Raw genomic sequence first — 23411 nt, forward strand, 5'->3', positions numbered from 1 at the left:
GCATAGGGGGGGGGGGAGTATACGGTCCACGTGATGGTAAGTGACCCCCACCTAAACATCTGCAGTACCAAAGAGCCTAGAAATGCGTTTCCGGAATTTTTTAATGCATTTTTCCATTCGAATACCGCCATCAATTCAGTAATGAGAATACGCTCTTTTTTTATAAAGCTGTCAACCCTAGAAATGTTAATTGTAGATACTGTGTTGATGTAAAAACCTACATGTTTATAGAATAGGGTTGCCTTGAATTCCTGAAGCCGAATAGGGACATTTTAAACTTTTTATATCTATACTATTATATAAAGCTGAAGAGTTTGTTTGTTTGTTTGTTTGTTTGTTTGTTTGTTTGTTTGAACGCGCTAATCTCAGGAACTACCGGTCCAAACTGAAAAATTCTTTTTGCGTTGGATAGCCCTTTGTTCGTGGAGTGCTATAGGCTATATATCATCACGCTATACCCAATAGGAGCGGGGCAGTAATGGCTAATCTCAGGAACTACCGGTCCAAACTGAAAAATTCTTTTTGCGTTGGATAGCCCTTTATTCGTGGAGTGCTATAGGCTATATATCATCACGCTATACCCAATAGGAGCGGGGCAGTAATGGCTAATCTCAGGAACTACCGGTCCAAACTGAAAAATTCTTTTTGCGTTGGATAGCCCTTTGTTCGTGGAGAGCTATATATAGGCTATATATCATCACGCTATATTCAATAGGAGCGGAGCAGTAATAGCTAATCTGAGGAACTACCGATTCGAACTGAAAAAATATTTTTGTGTTGAATAGTCCTTTGTTTGTGGAGTGCTCAAAGTTATATATCATCACGATATGATCAATAGGAGCGGAGCAGTAATGGCTAATCTCAGGAACTACCGGTTTCAACTGAAAAATTCGTTTTGTGTTGGATAGCCCTTTATTTGTGGACCGCTATAAGTTATATATCATCACGCTATGACCAATAGGAGCGGAGCAGTAATGGCTAATCTCAGGAACTACCGGTTTGAACTGAAAAAATCTTTTTGTGTTGGATAGCCCTTTGTTCCTGGAGAGCTATAGGCTATATATCATCATGCTATAACCAATAGGAGCGGAGCAGTAATGAAACATGTTGCAAAAACGGGGAAAATTATGAGTTTTGAGAGCTTCCGTTGCCTGCGCTGCGTAAACGGTTAAAGTTATGCAACAATGATATATGACGGGATTGTTTCACTTAAAAAGTTCTAAATAATATATCAAAGTCCCCAGCTGAATCTGTCTGCCTTAACGTGTTAAACTCAAAAACTACCTAACGTATTAAGATGAAATTTGGTATGGAGACAGTTTGAGACCCTGGGAAGAACATAGGCTCCCGGGAAACTACTATTTTTGTAACGGAAAACTTTAGCCTGAAAAACTTTATAACGCGGGCGGAGCCGCGAGCAAAAGCTAGTGTTAAATATAGAAAAGAAAATGTTTTATACAGTGGCGAAGGGTGAAGTTTTCCAAAAGGTAACCCAACACAACATATATCTTAGGTATATCCGTCTTTTTGCTATTACGGGCGTTGTAATCGAAGGACAGCTTTAATAGCCGCATAGGTATATAGGGAATATTTTTATTTCTTGCCTCTACGGCTATCGAAGCTGTCCTGCGAGTAGAACGCCCGTAATTGCAAATAGACGGATTTGCCCCCGTAGACGGAATAAGACCCCTGAACCAATGTTTTTTGCATAAATTTATTTAAATACATAATAAATAGATTAAATTTATTATTCAGTGAAATTTACCTATAATCCCGAAATGTAAATAAAAAACACAATCTAATTTTTACTAACATAAAAATTTTAATAAATAAAATAAAAATTAACATAGACTCTCACAATATTGACCCAGCGATATGTCAACCATATTTTATGCTAGAATTAGGACTCACCTAACACCATGACAGCAGTGAACCGCCGGCGCCGATCTCACGCGCACACAAGCACATCGCACGGGTGTGTCCGGGATGCGAGCGGGATGTCAGTGTCACCGACGGGCCATGCTTCGCCACTGGAACACACCACACACTGTATCGCCGCTGGATATATACATAGCATCACGCCTCTGTCCTATAACGGTAGGCAGAGATTATAAATTGCCACTTTGCACGAATCTGGCATACTTCTCTCACTTCCTCCACCTTCATCAATCTTTTCATGCATTCCCTTATACATGATCATAATATAATATTGTTGAAAACAATAATTATATTTTGGGGACGTATTTCTTCACGGGCTGAATTGCGAGCAACAGATATGCGAAACATATACTAGATTGGCCAGAAAGCAAAAACTAATGCGCAATAACTACTTTGTATAAGATTACAATGTTTTTCATACCGAATCTGAAATAATAAAATAATAGGGTACCGGGCGCATTTAAATAATTTACTATTATTAAATATTTACTTTATATAAATTATTATACAGAAAAAAATATTAAAATTCGGTAGAAGATCAACAAGTCTTTGAATTTCGGTGGAATCAATAAGTAATAAGAAACAGAAAAGAGACGCAATAACCACATTTGACGTCGTCGGAATTACTACGCGTGCGAAAGAAAGAGATGAAGCGATATCCCCATAATGCGCCCACTTCGCACATAGTAATATTTAAAATATGATTTACTGGCTCATTTTTGAAACAATCATTATGCAATTTTCGCAGGTGTGCTTCTTTTACGTATACAATAATGTATAAAATTAAACATAGGACGGTTCCGCATTGTACCTAACCAGACTGACTAACATGACCCCAGATGACGGGACGACTTACACAAGAGAGCTCGCAGCGACTAGATGCATAAAGCAGCAGACTGAGCGTTGTGATGTTCCTTGGGAGAGGCCTATGTCCAGCAGTGGACTGCAACGGGCGGAATGGGTTTCATGCTCACGGTTTCAATGTGGGCTTTATAAATATTTTTTTATGGGCTCATGTGTTGGAAGGGGCTAGGGTTTTAATAAACAAATATTTTGTGTGTAAAGTGAGCGAACACCCGTGAAAGCGGATTAGGGTAGGACATGCTCGTGAAATTACGACATTAAATATAGATTAGGAAAAAAGGGGTGATATTGATCATGGTGATGATGAACCGTACTGACTCTCCGACATAAGACAAATCACATAATTAAAAAGCAAACCATAAAAAATACAGAACTTACCACAATATCTCAATAATTCTAACACTACGAATAAAAAAGGAATACTAACAAATCACTTTTTCTATCACCTCTTAGGCTACCTATACGAAAACCCACAAACAGAAATACAATTTTATTTCATCCCAATAAAATATAAATTCCTAAACGCACCTAAATCCGCAGAAGTAGCGCAATAATAATACAAGGCAAGTATTAATTTATAAAATGTAATAAATCAAACACGCGTCCCACTGACCGAATTAACCGAAACACAGTGACCCCCACCGAACGTGATTCAAGAATAAATCCTCTTATCACATCGATATGTCACCTTAACTATACCTGATTACATCGTACTGATATACTTGTTTGATTACACCGGCTGATGGACACATCGTGAAATTGTAACATCGGAAATTCGTAGGTGACTTATTGTAGCGAAGAGGTTCCCAAACTTTTTTTTTAAGAACACTTTCAAAATTTTGCTGGTTCCGGCGGACCCTTTGCAGGTAAATTTCTACCATATTCCCCGGAATATGCAAGTTTTTACAGTCGCTGAGCTTAGTGTTGTCTGCCTTCATTGATAGCTGAAGTCAAGCCCACATTTTAATTCTTTACTATCAAAGCTAGATCAATATTCGTAGACTCCGCTTACGAATTGTGAACCCTCATTTTTTGGTCACGCTAAACTAGATCTCCGTCGAGTCTCCCGTGGACAACGTCCAAAAAGTTTGACGCTAACTTAGACGACCGATGACCAAATATATTTGACCTGATGATAAATGAAGTGGGGTCCAATAGAATTTCAACTGACGCTAGATTACCCCTCGACAGTCGACACAAATATGCCGGCCTGTTGGAACCGGATATACACAAGCTGATCCTGGAATGCGACACACTTACGTGGGCCACTATGTCGGGTTTTAACACCCTGTGTACGGTGGTCGCTATCTGGGCGGATATAAGAAAAAAGAAAACGATAAAGAAAGAACATCGACAACCTAAAAACTATTTTAAACAGTGATTTAACTTACATTGACAATACACACAAGGCTATCAGATAACACAGTGATTTGTCAATGGATAAGCTATTGTGTTAGATATACTATTGACAGTTATTGAGTGGTTGTTTGACGTTGCGTCATCAGAGACTAGATTACAATGAGAATAGGCAAGTAAAAATAACACAAGTATTTTGGTACGGTTTCTTCTACTTTACACCTTTAACCTCCAGAAATATGTTTAGAGTGACTATCTCCAAGTCATCATAAACAAGGTCATTTCCATATTGCATTCATAAATTAAATATTCTCATGTTAACCTCTATTAAATGCATGCCAAAAATCATCCATGAATTAGGAATATTTTCACCAATTTCAGATTATTTGATAATTTGTAGTTTAGTGCGAATATGGAGTGTGTAAGTCTATTTCTGACTGCAAGTGTGATGTTGCCACTGTGATGAATTGTCCTAAGTAGACTACTTCTATGCTCACTGTGTGAAGTGCTTACTTTTATTTCATATAATATATTTAATTTTTTTTAGTTACATTTACAGTTCAATTAACTTATTGTAAAGTGTAATTTTCAAATCTGTGTTTTTTTTTAGTAATGCAATGTCAAAATGACCCTGTATTTAAACTGACCAGGCAAATAAAAAACCTTTTCAGAGCACCACTTCTATTTTTCCTTTAAAGTTAAGAAGAACTTAGTTCCATTTTTTTACTGCAACATGATGAGGTTTTTTTAATTCCAAGTCAAGCTATATAAACATAATAGTCATATTACCTAAGGATAAAAACAAAACCAAATTATTTTTAGAATATTAACATAGTGGGATCACAGCAAGTTGAAGAAGTATTGGTCATGATATCCCTGTTTTTATCTAATTTTGGCAATGTAATGTGTTTTAATTATAATCATTTGTTATCAAATACAGCTTGACCTTTGCAAACACATTATCATACATTTCAGATATCATAAAATATTTAGTGTCATATATTTGAATCCCACAATTTAACTTGATTTAAATCAGCCTGTATTCATTGCCAGTAAGACCAAGATGGCAGATTATTTAACATATTCTACGATATATAATGAAATTAACAGATTTCAACATTACATATATTTTTACTAGCTGTGCCCACAGTTGTGTGCAAATTAGTGTGACATTAAGTTTTTCCAGCATAAATTCCAAACCATGAGCTTTTTTTTACAACCACACAACCTTAAACAGTAATCATTTTACTTCAGTCAATTTACATAAAAACCTAATGTACTATAAACTTAATCCTTCCTCCATAATTGCACTATCTTTAATAAAACTGTACAAAAATCCGTTACATAGATTTTGAGAAAATCAATCACATACAGACAGACCGTTTTGAGAGCTTTGTTTTATAATATGTATAGATTCAAGGAAAAAGGATTCCAGTTTACAATTTATATTTGATTTTCTCCTTCATAGAATTTATATTGGAATACATATTTTTTATTATCACATACAATCGTAAACCAAGAAACCAGAATCATAAAGTAAATCCAATATTTATTTAGTTCAGTAATATTTACCAAAATTTTTCAATAAAATTTTATGATGTAAGAAAATTGAATTGTTCTTTTATTTGCTAGTGGTAGGATATATTTTATATTCACATAGCAACCACCATACTCAACATGTTAAATTGCACATTGAAAAATGTTCATTCATATGAAATGTTGAGTTTTGTTTGTTTACATTCTCTGTAAGGTTTATTGATAAACATCTATGATTCACTGATAAGGAAGCAATACGCTTATAATAATTCTGTATTATAAAAGTATCAATAACTTTATTAAAACAGACAAAAACAAAACCAAATGCTATAAGAAAAATATTTTATAAATAAGAACCTCACTGTACAGCCTGTGTGTAAATTACCGCGACAAATAGCAGACGAACAATAAGTAATTACGGAAAATCAACAATTATTGTGGACCGAAACCTGTTCCGCCGCATTCCACGTACGAAACGCGTCCATTTAACGAACGGCGCGCAATAAAACAATAACGTGATGTAACCACACACACAATAGTGTACAAATAATACTCATGAGACAGTCAAAGTCCACGGATACCGGTTAGCTGTAAAATAATTGCACTTAACGCAAAAAATGTGCCGCAGCCATCGAAAGTTACATAGGGAAAAAATTACATTAATATCATTAGTGTTTGGTAATATTTACTTACCGGCAAATAATGTGGAAATTCGTTTGTTGAATGCGTAAACTGAATAAATGAAATAATAGTGTGAAAAATTGGAAATCTTGAGATTTTGCGATAGTAGGAAACTTGCATGCGAGACGGGTGGCACAGATCAAAAAATAGGTCAGGCGATTTTGACGTTTATTTATAATGTTGCAAACTTGGAAAATTCTTAAACAAATTGTGATGCGAGGTACTTTGAGCATTATAATGAACTCTATACAATACAAAATTCTTATGAGGGGCACATATTTGTGTTTATAGGTAGGTGTACGTGTACCTCTGCCATAGGTACATACATATATCTTTTAGAATAGTTTGCTGTAGTATTTTTAAACCCATTCTGGGGCAAAAGTGTAAAATCTGTAAAATTGTAGACAAAGATTTAAATTATCAGTTAAAACTTGATTCAATGAAATACATGCAAGAACAATAATAAAAACAATACATTGATTATGAATTGTTGCAATGTAGTTTTCAATGTAAAAATATTCTTGATTTCCCATCCTTTTCATAAAAGTTATACATTGTTTTATATTTTTTTTTATAGTAATTTGTAGGTGACCATTGCGTCGTGCAGTCCGTTAGTGGTAGGTTCTGCTGATCCTCATTTACTGTATGGAAAACGTAGCTATGAAGTAGACGATGCTAGCATCATATAAAACTGTAGTTAGAGGATTGAACAAAAACTGTAAAGATTTTTAAAATACTGTAAATCTGTAATGAAAACTTTAGAGTTGGCAACTTTGATTTTATGTTGATTTTTTGTTGAAAGAATAAATCTCAGGAATAAATAAATGTAATAGCATCATAGACAAACACAGCATGTTGATATATTCTGACCATAAATCATTGACAAAGGATTTTGATCCGTCAAAAAATTAAACGTCAAAGTCAAAAATTTTCTCACGCCATTGTGCGTGAAGCAGTTACGATTTTTCAATTGACTTCCGTGTTCAATATCAAAATAAACATTCAAAATTGATTTCCTAACTCATAATGGGCTTGCCGGAGTGCGGTTTGCCGGTGGACAGACTGCCTCAATGTTGGTCAGATGACGTGAGAATGAATGCACTTTTTGCACCTTTTCGATTGAAAACTGCGAATCCGGAATCATGGGATATGAAGATGAAATTCTGGTCGGACATGCTGCGTCAGTGGTGCAAGTTCAGGCGGGAGCCTATTGTGTCTTCAGCGGACGCTAAAGTGGCGTTCCAGCGTAAGGGGCGCACGCCTGCCTGCATGGACATCGTCGTCGAAGAAATGTTTCGGTAAGTTTATGCCTATACAGCGCAAATCTTTAAACACGCATTGGATGTACGGTAGTAGCTATATTGTGCAATATGTTTGTATGGAATTATACGCACATAACTAAATCAGTATCTTGTTTATAACATTTAATGCATTATTACCTGTTTCGTCTGATCACACGACGGTCATTAATAATTTTCGTTTGTGTATATATCGGAAAAAAATTAATAGAAATACATTTCACAAATAATTTAACCATATCTTGTAGTTATACTTTGTTCATGCACAAAAATATTTTATGTGTATTAAAGACAATGATAGTACATGTAGTGCAAAGATAATAAGCAAATTATAAAGATGTTATAATGGCAAAAATTTATCTTGTAACAAAAAATGTTGCCAAAGAAAAACATTTATTGATTGTAGCTTTTAAAGGACATATTATAATATAAATATTATCGACTATTCATTTCTACTAATAAGTACAGTCTATGATAAGGGTGTTCAGTGCCAGGCTATGGTATAGACTATGGGTATGGCCTAAGGATTTTTTAAGGTCCATGCAAGCAAAATTAAATAATTCCTGCAAAATTGCATAAGCATGAGGTGTCTCATAGGGAATGAATAACATAGCCACCAAATTTTTTTTTTTTATATTAATAACAATTTTCGTATTATTGTATGTCTTTGAAGTAAATAAAATAGGAATGTCCATTGGCCCACCAATAAAGCATGGATCGACTATTAACTCTTGGTCTCTCGTGGCTCGCCGGCGAGCCAAGACAGCTACATGACATTTGCGTGTGTCACGGGATTATAACCTTATATACTACATAATAAGGTTATTTTTCCGTCACACGCGTAGCTGTTAATGTTGCCGGCAAACATTCAGCTACCTGTACATATTTGAAAATAAAATTTTGACAAGTCATGACGGGTTAATACAAAAAAATATATTGTCTTCAAAAATCACTAAAAACCAAAATATAATTAACATTACCTAAATACTAGTTACCAATTTTGGAGTTGGTGCCTAATAAAACTTAAACATTGTTTTCATAAATTTTTTCATGTATTTATTTTTCTAGCTGAACTAGCAATTTTAATGAATAATGTTTAATTTTGACAGCTTTCAAATAAAAAATACAGTGGAATGGATAACCTGCTTCTGTTTTTGAAATCAGTTAAAAAAAAATTACCAACCTTGGTCTGTAGATATAATAAAATGGTAACTGAAAATAACAGACTGCCTCGGTGGCGTAGTTGTACTGCATGCGCGGTACGGCAGCGCTCTGAGGTCCTGGGTTCGAATCCCGGGTCGGGCAAAGTGATAATTGAGTTTTTCTGCTCAGTATCAGCCCGGAGTCTGGATTTGTGCCCGATATGGCGATAGGCTCGCCCCCTATCACATCATGGGACGGAACACACTTGGCGAAAAGTGGGTGCCCTGGTTGCACCTCTGCATACCCCTTCGGGGATAACATGCGTGATGGTGTGTGAAAATAACAGTTAATTAATTTTGCTTTTATTTTTATAAAAGGATTTTTAAAATATATTTTTGTGTCAATGATTTAAATTTTAATTTGATTTGTTGACACAATGTTTAAGTAGTATTTGATTGTTTTTTGCATATCATCTGTGATTCAAGAGTTATGTTAATAACTGGAGAGTAAATATAAACAACATAGAAAGAAAAAAACTTAATAGTTCATTAAGGTCACTATCAATAAGCCAATCACTTAGCTTAAAACCTTCATACTGCAACTAGAGCATTGTGTAGTTGAGATTTTATTCTTGGGGACCATCAATATTATGTGCACATTATTTTACATTTCATTGTGTGAATGTGTTGTGTAAAAGAGGTAATGTATTATGACCAAAGACAACTAATATTTGCCATTTATGTATAGCATATGCAATCATCCCATTTGGGACAATTTCATGTCTGCCTAATGGCAAATCTATGCCATTAAAATAAACACTACTCCAACTACTCTGGTGCGCCTATTATCTCAGAATGGTACTCAAAAAAAGTTTATCTGTTCCAGTAACGGGGAAATCTCGCCGATATCCAAATACCAGCAGATCCTGCACAATGGGCCTGAGGGATGGGTGAAGTGGGGTGCCAGGTGGGCGTTTAAGCCGGCCGCGTTCGCCCTGACGGCGATGGTGTCGCTGCTGCCCGCGAGACAAACGCTGGACAACGATGGCCTGCCGAAAGCAAGCATTGACTCCACACAGAGATTTGTTGTTGAATCTGTCATTAAGGTGAGGATGTTTTAGAGGATGTATCACATTTATATTGTATTTTTTGTATATTCCATCAACTTCCCGTGGTGATAAACCAATGGAAATATAAGAATGTTATGGTCTAGATATTATATTCAATTAATATCATTTTTAGAAATCTTTAGTTACATCGCCTCTTATTTTGTGTAAAGAATAAATAATCTGACTCAACAATACATTGTTTATCAGGAGCAAGCGACAGAATTGCTGGAGAATTACCCGCCTGGCGAGGAGCGGATAGGCACGGTGGAGGAGCTGATGCGCCACTGTGACTACAAACAGAGCAGGGAGTCGTTTGAACTGCTCCTGGGCTGGCTTGTGTCACAAGGCACTGCTGTCAAGAAGGGAGACGTTGTGAAGTTGGGTGAGTGGGATTTTAAACTTTACAAATAATAGCATAGAATGCATTATTAAACAGTTATTAGATTCTTTAATTGCTGATTCATGATTAACAATGCGTCCCTTTGTTTAAAGTTAAACATTCACATTTTGACATTGCGTTATATTGCACAATTTGTATTTGGCACAAACTGCATGTAGTAGTTAAGATGTTGTCATAATAAATTTAATTTAAATTGGACTTGGCAATATTATTTTTTTAGTAATGTAACCATTGGTATCAAAATTATGAATAAATATCTTCTTCCTACTTTTTTATGTGTAATTGCTTGATGTAATGATAACAACTGAGACTATGTATGGTATATTGCAAACAATGACGTTGCGTATTTGGGGCGGCCTAATCCGTGCGGCAATTTTTAGGGGGTGAGCAATATGCGTAAAATGAAACCTTTGAAACATTTGCCATGTGTCGTTTTTGCCAGTGTCAAAGGAAGGGAAGGGGTTGACTCTTACTATTGTTTTGTTGAATGATATTTTTTTAGCCCTCACCACTTTGGCAAAAGTAGGGTCTGCCCGGTCAAGAACCTATGTTAGACTGGTTGAACTAAAAAAACATTTATATTTCCGATCATTTAATCCACTCATCTATTATAAGTCCCCATAAAATAAATAAAATAAAATACTTTATTTATTACATAGCCGATCAAAGTTCCACTTACGATACGTCAAAATAGCCTGGGATATCTTGCAACACCCTTCTCAAAAGTGGTGGGGTCGCATCTTCGTTGATTAAATTATTATTATTATTATTATTATTATTGTTTGTTATCAGGCAGGCAGTATATTTAACTGATATGCCTGTATCCTGTAATTCTCAATTCCAGTTTCACTTCCCAGTAAAATATTTGTCAAATTACCTATAAAAAGCTGGCGTATATGCTTCATAATTATCACACTGACACTTCATAACAGTATTGCCATTTTTTTCCACTAGCCGATCCGGATAAGAAAGCTGCGGCCGTGACCGAGGGTGACGAGGCCCTGGTGAAGCTGATCAGCGCCGAGCGCAGGCTGGAGGGGGACTCGATCCGGCTCGCGCGGGAGGTGGCGGCAGCGGACGCTGAAGCCAGGGCTGCCATGCAGTTGGGCAACAAACTCGCCGTGAGTTTAGCAACATTTATTTCTTATTGTGCCTTGTCTTTCAGTTATATACTAAAATGTTTCTTAGTTTTTCTGCATAAGTCATTGAATATAGTGAAGAAATTAAATGCACATTACATCATGTCCCATATGCTTCTGTTAGATGTTTCCGTTCACAAACCCGTCCAAAACTATACAGACTTTAGCGGATGCTATGTTGTACTGTTCAGTTAAGAATACTTTGCTTCTTCCAGGCCAAGAACCACTTGCGGCGCAAGCACAAGATCGCTCAGCGGCTGGAGCGCTGCAACGCGGCGCTCGACAACGTGCGGCACCTGCAGCAACAGCTCCGAGACGTGCACGTCAACGCGGCCATCGTCGACACTTACAAGTCAGTTTGCACTTTGCATATTTGAAGAAAAAAAAGGCGTTAGCGTGAAGCACGTTAGAGTGGGACGTACTGCCGAGACGAATGACTAAGTTTAAAACCGAAGGGCTTGCACTTCTGATGTTTCTAAAGTTATATCCTGTTTCGTATCGCTAAACTGTTGGCAATGCCTGAATACAAATCATCAGCTAAGTCTCTAATTACAGAATATTGAATGGCACTGTATTTGGCACCCTAGACTTAAAATGTTGAATTTTAGTCTCACACCCAGCAATTTCTAACATTAACAGTTTCAACTAAATAACACTTTGTTCCTAGGACGAGTTCGGAGGCGATGAAGCGCAGCATGAAGGAGTCAGGATTGGAAGAGGACGCCGTGCATGACACCATGGATGACTTGAAAGAGGTAAGAGACTTTATAGTAAGTAATAACATATAAATTATGTTTTTTTTTTTTGCTTTGAATGACGAGACGAGCTTGCCGTTCGCCTGATGGTAAGCGATGACACCCATAAACAGTAGAAACACCATAGAACACCGTGAATAATAAGTATTTTGGTATTGCACTAGGCTCTCCATCCTGATACATCTGATGTAAGTTTTATTTTATCCGTTAGTTACACTGGCTACAATGTCCTTCAAACTGGAACGCAACAGTAACTACACTATGTTGCTTGGCAGTCGAAATGGACATTGCAGTGGTGCCTACTTAGGCGTAGACTCACGTATGAGGGGTCTACCACCATCTAAGACATGTATTGTTGCTCAGTATTTTATTTCATCAGTACATACTTTTCAAATGCATTGCCATTTTCCCGTGCTGCAAGTTTCAGCGACTATGAGCAACCGTCACGCGTACAATCAGACTAATGACGTCATCATTCGCTCAAAAATACATGACTATTGTTCACCAGGTGATGGACACATACAACGATGTGGAAAAAGCTCTCAACGTCACCGTGGAGGAGTTCGACCAGGCGGAGCTCGAGCAGGAGTTGAAGGAGTTGCTGGCGGGACCCAGTGTGCCCGCAGGAGTGACGCCCGGCAAGGAACAGAGGAGGGACGGTATGTATACATGAGATTGTAGCGATAGTTTGAATGGTGCTATTAATGAAGAACAAAATGACCCCAATGATAAAGTCTAACTAGTTCAGTTGTAGCTTAGGACCGTGCCTAGCAGTAAAGAAGCATATAATAGTGATGTAATAAATATTCACATTCGCAAAATTTTCGCGTATGTTTTGCGAATATGAATATCATTAAAGTTTTTTAATGATATGAATTTGAAGGTATTTTTATAAAATCAAAATTCATTATTTTGTTATGTTCTTTAATACAAGAAATAGTAACTTAACCTCGTAGTCACATTATTAGCCTTCACTTTATGATTTGGTATTATTTATTTATTTACTTTATTATGGGCAATGAAGCTTAAATTTCTTTTTCATTAGAATTTATAAGACAAAAAATATATATAATACAATGTAAACAAACAAAAAATAGAAAAAGGCCTGCATGAACAAAATAAACGATTAACGAACTGATACGAATCAACTCGGCAATTCTCGCAATAAAATACAAATGGAAAGCACCTTGTACGAAAGAGACTGCCAGCAAGCCATAGACTATTCGCACCAAATTCGAACAAAAACTGAATATTTGCATTCGCGAATGTCGATAGCAGATATTTGCATTCGCATTCGCGAATGTTCAAAAAATTATATTCATTACATCACTAGCATATAATACAAGTGCATCAATACAGGTGGCATATAATCAAAGATACAAGATATCTTTTAAATAATTAAAAACAAAACAAATAGGGCACCGGCCTATGCTTGATTTTGTACATTATTCTATATGTAATGGTTAATAATACCAAAAAGAAGCACTTCTGTGAAAACAGCATAAAAATTGGTTAAAAATTGAGCAAGTAATTCATATTTAAAATATTGTAATGTGCAGAAGTGGGCGCGATGTGGGGATATCGCTTCATCTCTTTCTTTCGAACGCGTCGTAATTCCCGATGACGTCACATTTGGATATTTTGTCTCCTTTCTGTTTCTTGTTAATTACCCCTTCCACCGAAATTCAAATGCTTATAACTTGTTGATTTTTCACTGGATTTTAATAATTTCTTTGGTGTTATAATTTATATTATGTAAATATTTGATAATTGTTAAGAACAAAAATGAGTCCGGTACCCTATTGTCTTCACAGGTAAACAGCCAACACCGGTCAAACCCAAGGTCTCAGAAGATTTCGTCTTCGATGGAGAAGAGAGGATGCTGGCGGAACTCAACGAGCTGGACATTGAGGATTCGAGCCCTAAAGAAGAGAAGACAGAGAAGAAAGAGAAGAAGAAGGCTGTGGAAGTGGCCGAAGGTTGGACTCCTGAAGGTAATCTATGTCAATACAGGGTCATTTTGTATATTTATGCAAACTGGTAATGATTGCTCATGATACAAGCCTGGATCAGTGAAGGAATCATGGTAAACTTAACGTGACAAAACCTTTAAAAGTTTTACAGTATTAAACATTATATTCGCAATAATTACAAAATACACGATTTGAACATTTTTGACTACGTACAACCAGAGAGAATAATAGATCAGTCGTCGCGTGACATAGTTTCTCTGTTGCCGGCCGCCTGTACAGACGAATACCTCCGGAAACGCCCGATGTCATCGGCTAGGATAGCGGCGGTTAACAATTATTTATTATTACAGTGGACAACCGCAAAGTGTGCGAGGAGCCAGAGGAGCCGCGCTCGTCGCCGCGCCCGTCCATGTCATGGTACCCGCCCAGCGACCAGTGCCTGCGCAGCGCCGCGCCGCGCTGGCGCAACAACAACGACTACGCCGAGCTGCGCCAGGACGACCGCCTGCATCCCGGTACCTACTCCACTGTATACCGGGTCATTAGGACAATGCGTTACTAAATGAAACCATATACTCGTCTTCACCTTTGCTGATATTGTGCCAAAAATCATACATTAAGGCGATACCTCAAGGTCCATTTTCATACATTTTGTTTCACCTTTAATCTGGGTAACTAAACAAGTATTGGCAAGTAAAGAATTTAAATTCACGTCTAGTTAGTGATTAGTTCTCGCAGTTGAAAGAAAAACGTAAAAATAATTAATAATCATGGATATTTCTGCCTTTAAAATTTCGTCATATTAAATTTTAAAGGCCGAAAACTTATCATTAATATTTCTTAAGAGAACAAATCAATTTTTAAAGGTTAAGGTGAGGCATGGCCTAAAAAAAGTTGAGCAACAGCAGTCTAGTCTAGGGCATGCAATTATCGGAATATTCCGATAATCGATAAAAAAAAATTATTATTATATTTATTTGCCGATAAAAACCGATAATTATCGATTATCAATTATCGGATTGCCTGCCCTAGTCTAGGCCCTTTTTAACGGGATTACATCTATTAATGTAATACGTTCTTACACAGGGCAACCCCTGAACGTGGACTTCACGACGCCGCCGCGGCACTACAACGCGGAGTTCCAGGTGCGCGACCACCGCGAGGGTCCCGGCGTGTGGCTGTTCAACACCTCCACCAGGGACCGCAACAGCAACCTGGACGACCTCGCCACCAGCACCGAATACTTCAGGTACTAACTACCCGCAGATTGTGTTTTGTATAGATCTATGTCCTATGTTGTTGTTATTCAACGGCAATAGTCTAGTTGGTTGTGGAACGGACTGCCGAGACGAACGTCCGCAGGTTCAAAACCCAATGGCACATACCTCTGATTTTTCTATTATGTGTGTATTCTTTGTGAATTATCGCTTGCTTTAACGGTGAAGGAAATCATCGTGAGGAAACCTGCATACCTGAGTTTGAAAATGAAGTTCTCTATAGGAATTTCGAAGGTGTATGAAGTCTACCAATCCGTACTAGGCCAGCGTGGTGGACTAAGGCCTAATCCCTCTTAGTAGTAGAGGAGGCTCGTGCCCAACAGTGGGATAGTATATAATACAGGGCTGATATTATGTTCTATGTTAAGGGGCTCCTTTTTCCGGATTTCGCGGGTCGTACGTGATATACCGGCTATGGCTCTAGCCAGCCCAACTCCCTCCAGAAGCGCTGGATCTTCCTGGTTTCTGGCCTTTTGGAGTGATCCTGGTGTACCGAGGATTTCAGCCCGCTGTGCAGCTACTCCTTCGCATGCCAGGATAACATGGGAGGCTGTTTCGTCATCCCACAGACATCCCCTGCGGAGGGGACTGTTGGTGACACCTAAAATATATAGATAATAATGTTTCAAGAAGACAAGAATACCGTTTCATTTATGGAGGTACAATTTCTATACATACCGCCATCTCGTCAACATTAATGGAACTACGAGAACACCTATGTGGTATTCACATAATTGTGATGAACGCACTGTAATCACACTAGATGGCGAGAGACAACACTGGCTTTCGATAGCAGAATTTGCGCGACGCGCAACACATATACCACCTCCGAATAGGAACCGTCGGAGGGAATGCGGCCGGTCACAAGCGACATCTGTTTGACTGGAAATCTTTCCCTTCCATAGAGGAACGCAACCATCTGTTCCTCTACAGTGGCGTCAAACTTTACACCACTACACATTTATTAACTCAACGTCAATTTGACCCCGTATGACATAGCCATGTTTTCGCAGTTCGGAGAGTCCGGGCAAGTCGGGCAGCAGCTTCCAAATGGCGCCGGGTGGTGAACGACGCAAGCCCACACAGTGGCCCAACGAGGCCTCGAAGGTGGAGGACATCGAGAGGAGGCTCAAGAACCTCAGAGGTTTCAATTTATAATATTAGCTTCACTCGTGTACATTTCATTTTAAGTCGGTGTTAAGTATTGCTCTTTAAGAACTAGCCCCTATCTAACAGCTTTTTTTAATAATCGATCCCAATCTCAATCTTCAATCCGAGAACGAACCAATCAAAACTCATTTGTAAGCGTCAAAAATACTCCGTTTTGATTGGTCAATGTTGGAGATAGATCGAAAAAAGCGATTGTGATCGGTTATTAAAAATGGCGACAAATTAAGTAGTATTTAACTAACAGTATCACTTACTCTTTAGTTAAAGTAAGTGATGATTTATAATTGAATAACTTTAAGCTTAGTCGACACGAGTGAGCCTACTGCGACGAGTCTTAACCGTCTTTAAAAAGAGAGGATTTTTTTTAAGTCTTCGTATTTTTTGTCTCTCGCCATCAATGAAAACTGTATCAAAATCTGTTTATTATTGAAAACGCGAACAAATTATAGCTGTAAGTATATATTGTTGTCGACTCGTTTCGGTACTCGTGGTGGTTGACAGTAGGGGCTAGTTTTAGGGGCCGAATGGCATGGCCCCTGACTACATTAGGGGCTTAATAGATGCGGGTTTAAATATAGTCCCCTGAGAATATTTGGGGGTGAATTTGGAGTATTTTTGGCGGCCTTGTGGTTTTTAAATAAATGTCAAACATACCTCTATGTTTGAATGAAGTTTTGGCTATAGTAAAGTCACCAGTTTTGTGCCAGAAAAATTAACAAAATCTATCTTATAAATCCTAAAGGAAGCTAGCAATGGAGATATAATGGTTTAAAGCTTGCCAGATGAAAAAAGTAACTTGGATGCGGCTGATTAAAATCTAGTGTACCTTTAGATGTCGGTTTGCATTACGAAAAAGCGGCGATGGCCTAGTTGGGTGTGGAACGGACTGCCGAGATCAATGTCCTCAGGTTCAAATCCCAAAGCACACACATTTAAATTTTCTACAAATTATGTGTGTATTCTTTGTGAATTATCGCTTGCTTTAATGGAGAAGGAAAACATCATGAGGAATCCCACATACCTGAGAAATTTCAGCCTGAGAAATCCTAGCGTGGTGGACTAAAAGTCTAACCCCTCTCGGTAGTAATTGATGCCCGTGCCCAGCAGTGGGACAGCATAATAATACAGGGCTGATATTAGCATTACGATCCACTACAAACTGTTTTAATAATCATAGATAGCACGATTACTGAACTGGCATTTTTTTTAAAGTTAAAGTTTGACATAAAAAAATATTCAAATTGGAGATCATGACCACTGGCACCATCTTGCTCCACCCCAATACATAAATGCACAAACTGTTCCTCCTTTGTACATAGATATAACAGGGTGTATATATAAGGTGATGTATGTTTGACGATGTCGGACGATGGGTATCGCTACAAATTTAAAATATGACGTCATCTAACCGCCATTTTGAATAACCGTTCCCATTCTGCTTTTCGACCAATCAGAACAAAGGTCTTTTTTTAAACGAATAAATGACTTATTCTGATTGGTTTATGCTCAGATCGAGGTTTAAGATTGCGGATCGCTGATTGAAAATGAAAAAAAAAACAATAAAAATTACGATTTTCTGTTAACGTGTTTCGTTTGAATTCTACTGACTGACGTTTTTACGAAGATATAAAAATTTATTGCATAAAAAATAAATTTTAGTAAAATTGGGGTACTAGCCACCTAGTACTTACACCAGGGCATTGAATCCGCCTAAAATTTGGTTTGATTAGCTTCAGCGCCGGCTCAACGAAACTTGGCGCCCTAGGCAAAACATTGGAACGACGCCCATAAAAAACACAACAAAAAAAATACTAGGTACACCGATTAAAGAGTGACAAAACAAAACTCCGCAGAAACAAAACTGCGAATTCTGTACTTTTGAATAACCCGGAAATAGCATATTCAAAGATCAAAAAACATTTTTACTAGGTCCTGGCATGGGTTCAGGTAATTAAAGCAAAGCAGATTATAAGTGTATTTTTTTAATCAAATAATTAGAGCATAGTCTTATGACACGATTCTGTTGCTAGGCTGTAGACATTAATTTATGAAAAATGAATTTTTCTTGCCTTCATTCTTGCAAATGTAGAAACCATTTCTTTTAAATCAATTGTTTCAGCAATTTCTTGCTCTATAGATAGAGTCGATAACCCCACAAGCCTTTCTTGAGTCATTGTGGACCGTAGATATGTTTTAATCAGTTTAAGTTTAGAAAAACTGCGCTCTCCACTGGCCACAGACACGGGAAGTGTGAGCAATACCCTTATTGCTGTTACTAAATTAGGTACGCTATCTAGAAGCCCATTTGCACAAATATAATTTAAAACGTCTTGTGGCGCAGTGTTATTTGGTACTCTTCTTGCAATAGCTTGTAATTGACTGCATAACTCAGTTGCATCAACATCCTTAGAGTTTCCATCACTAAGAGATTCTTCCAACTTTATGCAGTGTTCCAGAACAACTTTGGAAGTTTTATTTTGCATCTCATGAACGTTGTAGAGAAATCCAAACACATGACTAATATTTTTAGCTGATTAAATCTCTCATCAACTGAATTTACTGCGGTATCTAGCACAGCAAAATAAAAATTTATTTTGAACTGGTCTTTCGCATCACATATTGGCTCATCTTCCGCTTCATAGCTTAACTGTCTTTTCTTTTTTCTTAGGCGCACTGGCTTCGTTTCTGATGCGAATGATGCTTCAATATTCATTTCTTCTGATATTTCTTTAGCTTCTACTAGCATTTTTTCTAATCCCAAATCACTTCTGCAGCTTTCAAGAAATGTTTTCGTTTTTAGAAGAGCATTTGTAACGGTATTGAGGTTAGATTCCTGGGATTGAAGAACTTTGCTAGTCAAATTAATTTCGAACAAAATATTATACCACACGACAAGTGAAGCAACAAACTTAAAATCCGCAATTTTTTAGCAATAGACTGAGCCTCAATTCGAGTTTGATTTCCAGATGCACCAATCAGAGTATGATCTTCATAAATGTCCACAAGTGCATCATGCACATCAGCTAATTGGTAACGTAATGGACGCAATGCATCAATCCTACTTTCCCATCTTGTATCGCTCAATGGTTTCCAGTGTCAAACTAGGCACATGACGCAATAGGACTTCCCAACGATGGGTTGAGGCAGAGAAATATACATATATTTTTTCGACCAAGTTGAAAAAGGATGTCGCTGCCAGACAACATTTTGCAGCATCATTCACAACAAGATTTAGCGTGTGTGAACTGCAGGGTACAAAAAAAGCACGTGGATTTATATCTAAAATCCTTTTTTGAACACCACTGTGCTTACCTTTCATGTTACTTCCGTTGTCATACCCTTGCCCACGTAAATTTTCTAATGAGAGAGACATCTCATTTAACTGATCAAGAATTTTTTCAGTTAAGCCAGCACCGGTGGTGTCTGCAAGAGGGACAAATCCTAAAAATATTCTTTGATTTCACATTTACGTTCATCAGTAATCAATTTGACAATTCGAACGATGATGGTCATTTGTTCAACATGACTAACGTCAGGTGTACAATCTAGAATTATTGAATAATATTTAGCTGAGTTAATATACGCCAGTATTTTCTCCTGGACAGCTTTAGCCAAAACACTGATCAGTTCATTTTGGATATTTTTTCCGAGGTAATGAACATGAATATCTTTGTTACTCGCTTTTCTAAGATGTTCATTCATTATAGGATCAAATAAAGCTAGATATTCAACCATTTTCAAAAAAATTCCATTGCCAGGAGTAAATAGTTCATCATGCGTTCCACGAAAAGGTAAGTTTTGGCTTCCTAGAACTCTCACTAAAGCAATCAACCTTTCGAGAACCTGTTGCCAGTATTTTTCCTCGTCCCTTATCAAACGTAAATTTTCCTCATCGATTGTTTTATTAGTCCTCAACCGAAGCTCTAACTCTTTCCACTGTTGGTAGTTTGCTAAATGGCTACTACTTTTCTCGTGATTTGATAATATATATGAAATATTCTTCCAGTCATTCGCACCTTTGTTGCATAGAGCGGATTTTTCATCTGTAGAAAATAGCTTACAACAGAAACAGAACACAGAATCCTTTGAAGCTGAATATTGCAGCCATGAACGAGGCACACGTTCACCATTGACTAGTTTTCTCTTATAATACACTGTAGAAAACTTTCTTCGCTGGTTATCTAATGGGAACTCGATATTTTTCACTTGATCTGGCCCGTGTTTGACGAGGATTTGCCGCAGATGATCAGTAGAGACATCCCATGTTGCAGGGTCACTGAAGTTTAAAATGAGACAACTTTCTGTGGGAGGATTATTAGTGTCTTCTCCCATATCATCATTTGTACTTTTGCATGGTTGTGGTTGTTTGGTTATTTCACGCTGTTGTGGAGTATTTTCTTTTGCTGAAAATAAAGCGGGACCTTCTGTAGTACAGCTTCCTGTGGTGGGATTGGTTATGTCTTCTTTCATATCATCATTTGTATTGCTGCCTGATGGTTGCGGTTCTTGAAGATTTGGACGAAGATACTTCTTGAACGAGTCTGCTTGCTTTGCTAACGATAATTGTTTCTCTAATTTTCTCTTACGAAATTGTGCTCCAGACATTTTTTTTTTGTCATCTGCCATGTCTCAAGAAATGACTGGAACAGAAAAAAAAGACATTTGTGTAATATCAGTTTCAACAATTATCCGTTATACCGGATACATCTAGGCGCCATGAGCGCAAAGGCCGAGGTGTCCCGCCTACGCGTTATTCACCGTAGCGCGTATCCGAAATGCGCCGGCCATAACCAATCTGTGATTGGCTGAGAGATTGACGTAAGAGTAATGGAGAGTTTTGAAGTACCTACAGTTATGTTACTTGTGTTAAGCGAAAAATAAAAAATTTTACCGTGATACAAAAGCGCATTTAATTAAAAAACCCACCCCGACTACACCGTCCGTTTCATTTAAGCACTGCACTTTTTGGAAGTGGTACGTGTGATAACGTGTGTAACCCATCTAAGTAGGTTCAATTTAAACTCTCTCCACTCAAGATGGATCTAAAGATTTCATAATACTCGCTAAGCGAATACATCTTTCAGATGTCATTACACTCGAAAAATGCATGCCTACTGTATGGACATTAGACATAAATTATATTAATAAAAACTTAATTATTATTCTAAATAAAATAATACCTTCACGAATTACTTACTTGTAGCCTGTAGGTGATTGCAATTATTATTATTCACAATGAGAGTCCGAGGAATTCACTTAGCGCATAGAGTTGACGGAGAACACATGAGATAGTTAAGAGTGCGCGGGCGGCGCGGCGGCGACTGGCGCCTGGCGGCGATGGCATGCGTGGGGTGCGGCGGGGAACGGGACGGCGGCGGCGCGCTCCGCGAGTTGCGATGCGCGTCGCGCCGCACGTCTGTCGCGCGTACGTACGATTGATTGAACCATTTTTGATCGATCCGCGTGCTCAGTGGTGATGCCGCTCGCATTGCTATGCCGCCCCCCAAATACGAGCGCCCTAGGCAGTTGCCTAGTTTGCCTATAAGGGCGGGCCGGCCCTGATTAGCTTGATATATTGTAATAAATAATTCAATGTCATGCATTTTACGATAATTCTCTTAATAGCACTAGTATTGATGCTAGAGACTAAAAAAAAAGACTTCAGTCCGCCCGCGAGCTCCGAGAAATCCTATGGCATGTCATTGTAATGATTTAATGCAGTCATTTTGTCGATATGATGTAGTTTGGGTCATTTATTACATTGATAACAAAATGACTGTATTAAATGATTATATGAATTTTTCATTAAATTTCTCGGAGCTCTCGCGCACTCTGTAATAGCTTGAAATATTGACATATCAATGATTTAATAGGGTATTTTAAAATTATGAATTCAATTTTGATATTTACAATGACAATTTAGGGGAATTTATATAGTTTATTAAAATCAAAGAAAATGTATTCGAGTTAAAATTTATAAAAAAATGGGGATTGAAATTTATTCTAAAACTTATTTTACTAATATAGCCTCTGTTTGTAAAATATAACCTATTTTGAAGCACACAAGAATTATTTTTATAAATTTGTTATTTTTACGTTTGTCTCGATACCGCATCGTAGGACCTAGTCTGTGATAGTATTTAACACAAATATTGTTGGTACCAAGTTTGGATCCAATTATGTGTTAATTTAACACATTGACGTCTTCGAAACAAGTTAGTTTAATCAAAGTTTATAAGTAAACCCATTTTTTCTAGTTAGAACAACTGTGTAACGTATGTACTATGTAATGTAACTAGAACAGTTTTTCTAGTTAGATGTTTGGCCATGGTGCTGGAAAAGGAATCTTGTTTCTTGCTCTGTTATGAGACGGCGGAACCACACATGGTGAAGCAATAACCAGTAAGACCTCGAGTCCAGACTTATAAGCCTAATTAAGCTGGTGGTGGGATATATTTTATATCCGTCCGGATAGCGACCAGCGTACACAAGGTGTTAAAACCCGCCATAGTGGCTCACGTAAGTGTCGCGTTCCGGGATCAGCTTATATATCCGGTTCCAACAGGCCGGCATAATTGTTTCGACTGTTGAGGGGTAATCATCTCTCGTCAGTCAAAATTCTATTGGACCCCACTCCACTGACCATCTGGTGCAGTGGTGCATGTATTAAAAGAACGAATGTGACTCATTATAATAAAATTTGATTAAATGTATTTGACACATGTTTGGTGCCAAGTTTGGGACCATCAGTATATGTGTTGGCGTGAGATAAG

The 23411-nt window shown here is 37.6% G+C and overlaps 2 protein-coding genes and 1 pseudogene across 5 annotated transcripts in view; 1 reads left to right on the forward strand and 2 right to left on the reverse strand.

Moving 5' to 3' along the window:
- LOC115454611 (pantothenate kinase 3) overlaps nucleotides 1-6542 on the reverse strand; it is a 48359-nt gene extending 41817 nt beyond the window's left edge. For 2 of the 4 annotated variants that reach the window (XM_037443016.1, XM_037443013.1), the window contains exons 1-2: nucleotides 6388-6542; nucleotides 1912-2030 (exon numbers count right to left, since the gene is read on the reverse strand). Coding sequence is in view for 2 of the 4 variants with exons in the window: in XM_037443013.1 (XP_037298910.1) it covers nucleotides 1912-1921 (10 nt within the window). In the remaining 2 variants the exon portion in view is untranslated. Of the gene's footprint in view, nucleotides 1-1911; nucleotides 2031-3180; nucleotides 3408-6387 lie in introns of those variants that run through there. The other 2 variants (XM_037443017.1, XM_037443014.1) reach the window with 1 other exon arrangement.
- A 737-nt stretch (nucleotides 6543-7279) lies between these two features.
- LOC115453751 (charged multivesicular body protein 7) lies at nucleotides 7280-18537 on the forward strand. Its single transcript, XM_037443256.1, has 11 exons — nucleotides 7280-7673; nucleotides 9702-9921; nucleotides 10132-10306; nucleotides 11279-11445; nucleotides 11679-11815; nucleotides 12131-12218; nucleotides 12727-12877; nucleotides 14033-14212; nucleotides 14542-14706; nucleotides 15278-15440; nucleotides 16482-18537. The coding sequence occupies exons 1-11, from the start codon at nucleotides 7402-7404 to the stop codon at nucleotides 16624-16626; spliced, it is 1863 nt and encodes a 620-aa protein (XP_037299153.1). The 5' UTR covers nucleotides 7280-7401; the 3' UTR covers nucleotides 16627-18537.
- A 108-nt stretch (nucleotides 18538-18645) lies between these two features.
- On the reverse strand, nucleotides 18646-22496 carry LOC119190676 (annotated as a pseudogene).
- Between the last annotated feature and the right edge of the window lie 915 nt (nucleotides 22497-23411).

Source organism: Manduca sexta, chromosome 26 (assembly GCF_014839805.1).
Source record: "Manduca sexta isolate Smith_Timp_Sample1 chromosome 26, JHU_Msex_v1.0, whole genome shotgun sequence".
Taxonomy (NCBI): domain Eukaryota; kingdom Metazoa; phylum Arthropoda; class Insecta; order Lepidoptera; family Sphingidae; genus Manduca; species Manduca sexta.